General features: G+C 42.5%; 1 protein-coding gene across 2 annotated transcripts in view; it reads right to left on the reverse strand.

Moving 5' to 3' along the window:
• The window catches only part of RNGTT (RNA guanylyltransferase and 5'-phosphatase), a 219,499-nt gene extending 213,239 nt beyond the window's left edge, over positions 1-6,260 (reverse strand). For both annotated transcript variants that reach the window (XM_057738725.1, XM_057738726.1), the window contains exon 1: positions 6,013-6,260. In XM_057738725.1, the coding sequence (XP_057594708.1) occupies positions 6,013-6,076 (64 nt within the window). In that variant the 5' untranslated portion in view covers positions 6,077-6,260. The remainder of the gene's footprint in view (positions 1-6,012) is intronic.
• Positions 6,261-11,671: the final 5,411 nt, after the last annotated feature.

Raw genomic sequence — 11,671 nt, forward strand, 5'->3', positions numbered from 1 at the left:
ACATATATTTGATGAGTGCCTATTATGAACCAAGCCCTATTCTAAGTGCACAGGATATATTAGTGAAAAGAAAAAAACAAACAGATAAAAATCCCTGCCCTCATGAAGCCTACATTCTATTGGCTAAATATAAACCACAAACAATAAGCATAATAAATAATAATATGGTACATTAGAAGTTTCAGCCCATTAGACCTCTCTCCTTCCCCCTGTTGTCTCAGAGATCCAACCCTCTTTCCTCTACATACCCTTAACCTCCATGCTCCTCCCCCACTGCTTGTCACACCCTCCAGAGCAACTAACAGACCTCGATAAACCCAACCCCTGATTTCTTTGGGCCTACACCTATGCAGCTCAAGGCTCCTACACAAAATCTCAAGAGCACAGCAGATGGGTGACAATATAAATTATAATCACCAATCTCAAAGGCAATCCTATGTTTCACATCTTTTCCTCATTCATAAAATATACCAAGCTCCCCTACCCCCTTTCCAATGGATGGCTTCACGTTATACCTCACTGAAAATAAAAAGTAAAAAGAAGCAACTTTATATGTTTAACACATACCAGACACTCTTTAATACATTTTACACAGATTTATTCATTTACTCCTAACATAAACATACTTAGTGTTATTATCCCCATTTTACAGATGAGGAAACCAAGGCAAGAGAGATTAAGTAGCCTGCCCAATGTCACTCTTATAGTAAATGAGAGAACAGTGATTTAAACCCAGGTGACCTGGACATAGGGTCCATGGATATAACTGCTATTCAGCCTCTCCACCACCAGGCAGAAACTTGTCTCACCCCTGCAGTTATAAACCTTTCTGTATCCGAGTCCATTTTCTCTTTCATCCCCTGTCCTTCCTCCCATTAAAGGCAAATTCCCTCCCTTATGCTCTGGATTCCTTTCCATTTTGCCCTCACAAAGACCATCAATCAACCCTTCCTCCCTTCCATGTTGTTATCAAATTTTCTAGTATCTTAACATCTCAGCAGCACCTCATACATCTGACAACTCCTTCTTGAAAAACTCTCTTGGCTTCCATAACACCAGACTCCTTTAGTTTCTACCATCCACCCAACACCATCCCCAATTTCTAGCTATTCCTTCTCAACTCCTTTGTTCCCTCTTTTTTCCTCTCCCCAACTTCTAAATGCCATATTTTGGGGGTTCCATCTCTTCTACTCTCTCTACATTCTCTTCCTGGAAGGTCTTTTTCACTGCCATGGCAGAAACAATGCTATCTGTTTACTAAACTCTATTCATTTTCCTCTTTCACGGCACACAGGAAGACTACATTTCTCAGCTTCTCTTGTAGTTAGGTGAGGGTCATATGACTGGGCTCTGACCAATGGGATACATGCAGGGGCGAGATATAACACCACCCCAAGAAATCACCCACTCCTGCTCTTCCCCGTCCATGGCAACCCTGGAGGTCATATGTTTATTTAAGAGGACCACATCACAAGATGGGAAGAGCTCAGAGAGTCACCACTTGGAGAAGAGCTGCCCAGGAAAGCTGCCTGACACACGATACACTGTGATATGAGCAAATAAACATAGTATGGTGACTGAAACCTTTGAGTTTGGGGAGTTGTTTGTCAGAGAAACTAGCATTACTTATCCTGACTAATTAAATACCATGTCTTTTAATATTGTCTTTAAGCCAATGATCCTTAATAGTACATCTCCAACTCGAACTTGTTTGAATTCCAAACCGTATATCCAACTGTGTACTCAACATCTCTACCTGAGCAATCAGGATCTTAATACCTCTTCCAACCTGCTTTCCCCCACAATAAGCCCTAATGGTACCAATCATCCCACTGCACAAGCAGAAACTTAGAACTAAGTTTTGACTCTCTTTCTCGCATTCTAAATCTAACACCAAGTCCCATCTATTTTCTCTCTTTAATATCTCTAAAATCAGCCTACTACTCTTCAACTCTACTTCTAAACCATCACCATTATCTTTCACCTGGACCACCATAGCAAGTTCCTAACTAATCTCCCCACTTCCATTCTTGTCTCTTTCATTAGACACAGAGCAATCAAAGTAAGCTTCTTTATTCTTTTTAAGAAATATTAGTCTCATTGCTCTTTTTATTAATATTTATTTATTTATTTAGGCTTCACCAGGTGTTTCTTGCAGCACACGGGATCTTTAGTTGCCGCGTGTGGACTTCTTAGCTGTGGCATGCGAACTCTTAGTTGCAGCGTGCGTGCAGGATTAGTTCCCCCACAAGGGATCAAACCCAGGTCCAGTCCCTCAAAGTAAGCTTCTTTAAACGGAAGTCAAATCATCTCACCCTAATACTTAAGCAATGGCAATGGTTTGCCAGTGCAGTTTGAAAGTATATAAATATTAAAATCCCTTATCACACCCTAAGCCTATATGATCTGGCTCACACTCTCCACCCTTATATTCATATCTTCACTTTCAGTCTGAGATCCTGCCATCATCCTCCTATCCTAACAGAAGACCTTTCAAAAACAAACGAACAAAACAAAAATCTATCTAGCAAACTTCTATTTATTCAACATAATTCACATATACCTCCTCTGGGAAGTCTTCCCTGATCCCCTTCTTCTTCCATAATCTCAAGTAAGGAATTAGGTTTATTACCTCTAGTATCCCATGATATTCTATAATAGAGTCATTATTGCACTTGTTACAACAGAGCTGTGTTTAAAAATGATAGTTTGCTACTCCCACGAAACTATGTGCTCTTTAAGGTGGGGGGGCTATATCTTAATCATCTCCCAAGTCCCAAAAGCCAGCACAAAGTACACACAAATATTTGCTAAGTAAACTGACTTCAAAGTCATCACTATTATCATAAGACTGTATCGTATTTACAGTCCCAGAGTTAGTTCCCAGGAAGTTCTTTACACATAGTATGTACAAAATAATCTTATGCTGAATAATCTGCCCGTTAAAATAAGTTTGTTTTCTTCAAAATGTTCACCTGAAATCTATCACTCAGAGGAGAAAAAAAGAATTCTTCAGAAACAAAGCTTGGCCCCATTTCCAGAACTCTCTCACTAGAAGTCTGGTTCAATTAGAGAAGGTGACTTCAGAGTGGAACAAACTACTACTTATAATTAATACCATCTTCTTTCTGATTCAGTAAAATTATGAACTTCTAGTACTTAGATTCATCCTAATGTTTACAATGAGAAAATTTAAGCAGTCATAACAGTTTCCTAAATATGCAAGATATCAAAGAAATTATACAATAAGCATGAATTATTTTTCTAATCAGCAAAAAAAGGAAGAAAATATGAGGTAAAAACTGAGAATGTGAATGATTCCTTGTTTTTCTTCAAAGCTTGCAAGAATATAGCTAGCATTTCTTATTCTACTACTATTAAACACTGCCAACCTCGCACTACCTAAAATACACGTGTCATGAACACTTCTAGGACACGGAGAGAGAGAATTTTAAGGAAAATTCAGAGAGACTTATCAAGAATTTTGTGTTGTATTCACTTCACTTTCTAATAAGGATCATTAGCCAAAGCAGAACTGATTACCAGTACAGATTCAGTTTGGTTGTCAGGAGGCCTGAGGTTCTGTCCAGGGCCCACAACTGCTCAGATCAGGTGAGCTTAGTGACTCACTAAGCACAAACATTAAGAGTCCAGCTTTTGGGGATCAAAATACTCCAATACGATAAAAAGGAAAAAACTTTTTATCCCTGACCCTTCATCTCCAGGAGAGGGAGGGAGGACGGAATTTAAAAAAAAAAAAAAAAAAAGGACACAACTCTTTCTCACAGAGGCGTAAAGCTGCCTGGAGCTTAGCCCCTTACCTGCTGTTGTCAACCTCCAGTCAGTACCACATTGGTCCCATTCATCTAGCAGAAGTCAGTATTCTGATATTTGTCATTGCCACCTACAGACTACATTAAAATTCTGATTTGTAAACTGTTTTTCTAATTCCAAATAAAAAATATTCACTGTGACAAGACACTCTTTATGATTTTGTTTTTCTCACAAATCAGTGTAGCAGGGAACTCTAATGATAGGATCCAGGAAACATGCTCCAGGTTAAAAAAGAAGCCAGACATCTAAGTTTAGAGGTTTCTTCATAACCCCACAGAGAAAACCACATGTCAAAGAAAGGATTTGACACTAAGTTAGAGATGGCAAGGGGAAAAAAGTCAAAATGTCCAAAGAGTAAGACCTATAAAGAAAAATGTAAAGAACCGTAATCAATTCATCTAAAAAAAGTACAATGACTATCAAGTACAAGTGAAAATGCCTATAAAAATGGTTAGAACGTAAAGAAAATTATTTCATTTTTGTTAAGGAAAAACATTTCCTCACCCTAAGACTTGTTTAGTTTATCTTTCAATATGACTTTTTACTCATCATTTATATGGCTTTATTGACTGAGGATTTTATATAAAATGTGAAGAAAAGCTGATGAACTAGAATCAGAAAACCTGAATTAAAAAGTGGCTACAGAATCTTCTCTTCCAACAACTTAAAATAACTATGCATAGCTCACTACAAAATCCTTTAATTCTGTTTCAAACACCTTCTCGAAAAAGCATTAAGTTGGAGTTAGTTAAAATTTAAAACTTTAACTCTTCAAAAGAAACTGTTAAAGAATAAAAAGGCAAGCCACAGACGGGAGAAAAGACTTTTAAAAGCATATATCCCACAAAGGACTTGTATTTACAATATATAAAGAATGCTAAGAGCTCAAAAATAAGATAGACAACCAAATTTTAAAAATCAGCAAAAGATTTGGACACTTTGCAAAAGAAGATATGTGAACTGCCAAGAAGCACATGAAAAGATGCTCAACACCAAACCACGATAAGAGAGTACTAAACACCTATTAGAATGGGTAAAATTAAAAAGACTGATCAAATCAAGTGTTAGAGAGGATGTGGAACAAATAGAATTCTCATATACTGATGGCAGGAATGCAAAATGTTATGACTTGGAAAAGAGTTTGGCAGTTTTTTAAAAGGTTAAAGGTACACCTACCATATGATCCATTCCCCTCCTAGAGATTCACACAGCGGAAATGAAAGCATATGTCCATACAAAGAACTGTACATGACTGTTCATAGCAATTTAGTACACAACAGCCAAAAACTGGAAACAACCCAAAGGACCATCAACAAGTGAATGGATAAACAAATTTAATTTAAACTGGTGTGTCCATAACAATGGAATACTACTTGGCAATAAAAAGCGATGAGCTATTTATACATACAAGCATAGCGCATCGCGTGTAAATCTCAAAATAACAATGCTGAGTGAAAGAAGCCAGAGACCTCTCCCCCCAAAAAAGAGTACGTTTGCATTTATTTTAAAAATTATACAAAATGCATACTAAACCTATAGTGACAGAAAGCAGATCATTGGTTGCTTGAGGGATTACAAAGGACAGGAGGAAACCTGGAGGGGTGACGATTGTGTTTAGTAACTTGATTGTTTCATAGGGGGTGTGTGCGCGCCTGTGTGGTCAAAATTTATCAAGCTGTACACTTTCAAACTGTACACTTTAAATTGAAGGTGTGTTGTGTCCAACTCAAAGATGAAAAAGTCCTCAACTAAGAATCATCTAAAAAACAAAACAAAACAAAAAAACTCCAGTCTCAGTGTGGATCAATTTCACCGCTGGGAACTGCCCCTCCTCCTCTTTAGCCTTCCTCTCAAGACCGACACTTGTCCCTTCCCCTTCCGAGAACCCTCAAAGGTTTACAAAACTCCTGACTAAGCTTCAAAGCACTGTCCACTGGGTTCTTGGGTCCTCAGCTCCTGCCACAAAAACCTCCTCTCTGCCTTCCCGTTCGCAACATTTAGCCTTACTGAAGAGTGACAAGTGCCTCCAGTCCAGGTTCCCAAACACTCATCCACGAAGCTTCATCGGACCGAGCACACCTCGGTTCCGAAACACCACTACCGAAAGCTGCGCCCCCCTCAGCCCAACCCCCGACCTGCCGGTGCGCGGGGACTCGAACACCCCGCCGTCCCGGTTACCTGCCACCGGCTGGCCGCGCCGCGGACAGTTTAGCCATCGCGGCGGGATCTTGTTGTGAGCCATGTCTTGGGGCCACGCGCAGCCGCCCCTCCGCCAATGCTCGCCTCCGCCGCCGCCTCCTCGCGGTCCGCTCTGCTCCCGAGTTCTAGGTACCCGAACCCCGGCCGGCGTCCGAAACCCAGCCGCCCGGCCCGGGTAATATCAGCGGCTGCGCGCCACTTCCATTCAGGCTCAACTCTAAGCGAGCCCACAATGCACCGCTACTTCCGCCCCCAAAGGCCCCACCCCCTTCTTTCCGAGGTCAGAGGTGAAGAGACGCGGGTGGACGGATGCGAAGGAGTTAAGGCCAAGGCGAATAGGAGGGGCGGGTCTTCCTTCTCCCCGCCCCGCCCCGCCCCGCCCAGATCCCGGAGCGCGCGCAGGGCGGCTTTGCACATGCGCAGCTGCCATAGTATTGGCCCGGGTTGCGGCACTTCGTTTCTTTTCCAATGTAGGCAGCAAGTGGAAACCCCAGAGGGCGAAAGGAAACCGAGCCTCTTTCCACACGTAGACTGGTTCCCAGATTCCATAAAGGCAACTGTTTTACTGGCGAAAGGGGCAATCCCACAGCTGTCATAGCTCAAGAGCCTGATCGCCCTTTTTCGACTAAATTTGATGTCCCGGCAGGATCTGGGTTTGGGAATTGGGAAGGTTCTTCCTGACATGAATTAGGGCAACAAGCTTTAGAGGATTTCTAAGGGCGAGAGGTTGGAGCACCAGAAATAAGGAATTGCTCTTTAGGGGAGTACTTCCAGGGATCCATGAAGCGTGTGAAATCAATCTCAAAATATTTTTTATGAGTTTTGTTTGTACACTTCCGGAGCAAACTTTTATAGCGTATTTGGGACTCTCAACACTACAACTAATGTAATTGTCAAAGGCAGGAATTGCCCGGTGGAGTATCACTACGTGGCGGTGTTCTCATTTGCCTTACCAAGCAAATGGTCTTTGCCTTCGAGTTAAGCAGAGGCGATGGGGAGCGTTATATAAATTATGTCCTGCAGTAAGACTTTCTGTAGTTAGCAGACTAATTTAGTTACAGTATTCAATATAAAGCTGGACGCTGGCACATTAATTATAATGTAGCAGTTTGGTTTTAAGTACCAGTGATGTATTTGAACTGCAAGAGTGTGAGGTTTAGGGGAATGCATTTTAAACTTAGCCCCTGAGCGCCTGGACCCTCTCAGTAAGATCAGAATCCTCCCCGGGAAATAGAGAGGGACCCAATGGCTGTCTCTGAGACAGCCTGAGTTAAGTCACACTCCTGGTCTGTCCTGCTATTACATTTGCAGAGACCTTTTAGTGAAAGTATCACTCCTCTGCTGACACGACAAGATAAGACTCAGTTGCCTTACAAACGAGCAGTCTGCCCAAATGATGCCTAATTCTCTTCTCTGCTGGCAGGGTAGTGTTGGTACCAGACCCCCAGTGGTGAAATGTTTGATTCCCCAAATCTCCAAGGATGGAAAAGGTGAACCTGGTCCTGGAAAAGTATTTCCCTTCCCCCTTCTGCTGTTTACTCCCCTTGGAAGACTGTCATTCTCACACTCTGTGTCCACCCAGGGAGCTTAGTACTAGGCACAGGGAACACTTTGCATAGGCTTCATATCACTGATGAACTGCTGTTATTGGTTGTAAGACAGCAGGGTGTGCTTAATTTTTATGCCACTATCCAGTTATGCCCTCTTTTTTTGTTTGTTTTTTTTTAATGTGGACCATTTTTAAAGTCTTTATTGCTTCTGTTACAATATTGCTTCTGTTTTATGTTTTTGTGTGAGGCATGTGGGATCTTAGCTCCCTGACCAGGCATTGAACCCGCACCCCCTGCTTGAAGGTGAAGTCTCAATCACTGGACTGCCAGGGAAGTCCCCGCTTATGTCCTCTTTATCCTTAGTGCCAGCAGACCCAGAGGACCCTATGGTTCCCTTCTGCCCACAATAAAAGGCAGAGTAGGATGGTGGCATCCAAGGGAGTGGGCCGTTTCTCCCTACCAGGAGTCCTTCATCTGATGGGTATTTCTGCTTGTATCACTCCTACTCCCACGTCTCTGCTATTCTTCAAGAAGAAAAATAGATGTTCACAGAGAAACAAACGTGTCTCCTGCCTGGCCTCCCGGAACCATCAACGCATTCTCATAAATATGTCTTGGCATCCTCTTTATTGGCTCTTCAAAGGTGAATTCTTCCATGGAACATTTATTTTGCCCACAATGAAAGGGGTGTGTGTGTATAAGGTAAATAAGACTGAATTTTCCCCTGTTGACAAAAAGGAAAGGGACTTTCCCTTTTCCTAGAACATTTCCTTGAGAAAGCTTGTATTTGTAGGTCCTGCCTGGTCACCTTGATACATATATAAATCTTCTGAACAGATGAACGAGCCTCTTGCCTGTTTTCCCACCCAGGAACTTTTCATAGGGCCTGGGGAGCCACCTCTATGTAAATATGAAGGAAGATAGCATCCCCTGTCTCCCTGTTACCATGGGAATTTAACCTAAAGCTGTAAGTCATAGAGATTGAAAAGTTTTATTTTCCTTTCAGATAATGGCAATTACCTAACACAGGTGGCCAAGCCAATTACCAAGTAAATTTAGGATGAACTAAGAAAGAATGGATAACAAATAGTGCTGCCAAGTCCTCTTACATGAGGACTAGTTATTATTGCTCTTAAGAGCACATATGGGATGAATTGTATATACTTGGCTGTTTGGAAGGGGGGGGAGTTCTCACTTCGCCGTCTCATTAGGGGATTGCGTGTGAAGTGTCTCATAGTCTGGTTTAGTACATATTCAATAATAAAACTGGTTTCTTTCTTTGCTACATTTGTGGACAGAACTTCTCCTCTCTGTGTGTGCCTCTGTCCAAATTTCCCCTCTTCATATGGTACCTGTCATATTGGATTAGGGCCTGCCCTAATCCAGTGTAAACTCTTCAAGCTTCCATCTACAAGACCCTATTTACAAATAAAGTCACATTCACAAGTACAGGATTACAAGTTAAACTTATCTTTTGGGGCAACTCAACCCATCACACCCACCCTTTCTTCTAGAGGCACGTCCAGGCTTGCAGAAACACAAGCTGTTCTGGATCCCAGGAATCTGGCTGCTTTATGTCTTCTTTTTTCAGAGAAGCACTCCATATTTCTGGAGAGTCAGAGACTGAGAGAGAGGCCTTAAAAATCACCTCCCATGTCCCTCCCTTTCTTTGTATACTGCTGGTAGAACCAAGCAAGACCCCATGGGACCTTCCCAGGACAAACACCTCCCACCATGTCCTCTGTTTTAGCTCCTCTGAGAAATACTAGAGAACAGTATCTGATGCACGCTTCTTGAGTTGTTTTACAGATGCTAAAACCACCACCAGGACTTCCCTGGTGGCACAGTGGTTAAGAATCCACCTGCCAATGCAGTGGACATGGGTTCGAGCCCTGGTCCAGAAAGATCCCATGTACCGCGGAGCCACTAAGCCCGTGCACCACAACTGTTGAGCCCACGTGCCAGAACTACTGAAGCCCATGCACCTAGAGCCTATGCTCCACAACAAGAGAAGCCACCACAATGAGAAGCCAACTCACTACAATGAAGAGTAGCCCCTACTCACTGCAACTAGAGAAAGCCCGTGCAGCAACAAAGACACAACAGCAGCCAAAAATAAATTAATTAAATAAAACCACCACCAAATAGAAAAAGTTAACTCCTTGATGACCATGAGCATGTAAGCCCCAGACCTACTGGAGCCTAGGGATTGATAATGTTAACTCCTGTGACACTGACCTGTTTTCTCACCATCAAACAATCAGAGAATTGTGTGCGAGCTGATCACATACTCTGAGATGCCCTCCCTCACCTTGCCTTTAAAAATGCCTCCTTGAGACTCATCAGGGAGTTTGGGCTTCTCGAGCATTAGCTGCCCAGACTCCTTGTCTGGTGCCTTACAGTAAATGCCACACTTTCCTTCATCACAACCTGGTGTTAGTAGATTGGCTTTCCTGCACGTGAGCAAATAGGACCCAAGTTTGGTCCAGCAACACTAGAAGCTGTAGGGAATGAGACATCTTGAACAAGCACAAAATCACCCTCTTTTCTTCCTTTCTACCAACAACACTGAACCTGCTTGAAGGGTTTAAATTCTTCAGTGACACTTTCAAAGCTGCTTTCCTCAGAGGCTCCGAGTATTCCCTCAGTGATCAGATTTCTAAAGAGGCAAATTCATATCTGTATATTTTTAAAAGATAAACTGAGGCACATTTTAAAATGTCGAGTTTATCTGAGCAAAAACCAGTTTCAATTGAAGTGAGCCAAACCGAAAGTGGTTAGGAGCTACCCAGGACAGGAGGAAGGTACAGATGCAAAGAAAAGAAAGTATTTGATTGGCTAGAGCTTAAAGCCTCGTAGGTTGTCTGTGATTAGTTAACCTTAGCATTTTGATTTCCTAACCTGGAGGTATTTACAGGGTTTCATTTTGGTTTGCTTCTGTAGCCCTCCTTGGCATCAGTCAGATGGCCTCCTTGTTTAACTGATTTAACTATGTCAATTCCCCAACAAAGTCTCAACATGAAATGACTCCAGTTCCAGGTGAAATGACTCTAGTTCTAGAGGTGCAAATATATGCCCAACGCTGAACAGACCGCAAACCTGCGTGCGAGGATATCTCATCTATTTCCTATAAATCAGCTCAATCCTGATTCTGAATTCCTTCCAGCTAAATCCATCGTGTAGAGGAAGAAAAATAATGTTCCCTCTACCCTTCTTGGCTGAGACCTCCTGTAATAAAAGACAGAGAGACAAGAGAAAAATGAATGAAGTTTATTAACATGAATATCTCATGTACAGATGAGAGATACCCAGGGAAGCTGCAATGGCCAGCCCCTAAGTCTAACATCTTCAGCCAAAGACAAAAGAAAGATATTGGGGTAACCGAGAGACCGGTTATGGGAGGTTACCAGGAAAAGCACAGTAAAAGGTAGGGTTTGTTATGGAGATTTAAGTCTCTGCCTCCTCCAGTGATAAGTTTCACATGGTCCTTGAGTCCTCCCTGTCTTCCTGGTACTGAGAAGGAGACACCTTCACAAATGGAGATTTCCTCTATAAATATAAATTTCCCTTACAGAAGGGTAACTTCTATTCTGTTTTCAGAGCTTCTCCTGTGTCTGCCTTTTCTCTAATCTGCTCAAAATAGTCCTTATGCCAAAGAGGCATATTTGGGGGTAGCTTACTCTACAACCTTTCAGTGGGAAATTCTAGCGCTGGCACTCTTGGGGCTTCCTGCAATGATATCTTCGTTTCAAGGGCTCTGAGAACACATCTCCAAGAAAGAGGTGAAGGGAAAGGTTAGTCTCTTGTCACTGACCATCTGTGCCCTTGGCTGACACTTCGCATGGCTCCCACAGCCCCAGCCGGTCTCTATTGCTCCTCAGCCACACTGTGGGGAAAGGGCATCTTTTGTGAGGCTAGAAACCCTACAGCTCAGGCCTTCTCTTTCTGAGTGCATTTACAGACTCTCCTCTCCAAGATGCCCAAACTATAGGGTCTGGAGTAACATCCAATATCTTCCTTCACTAAGCAGACTGTCCCAAGGAAGGATTACGTAAGTACACGTGGCTAGCGTAGGAGAACAAAATTCG

Source organism: Hippopotamus amphibius, chromosome 6 (genome assembly GCF_030028045.1).
Source record: "Hippopotamus amphibius kiboko isolate mHipAmp2 chromosome 6, mHipAmp2.hap2, whole genome shotgun sequence".
NCBI classification, from domain to species: domain Eukaryota; kingdom Metazoa; phylum Chordata; class Mammalia; order Artiodactyla; family Hippopotamidae; genus Hippopotamus; species Hippopotamus amphibius.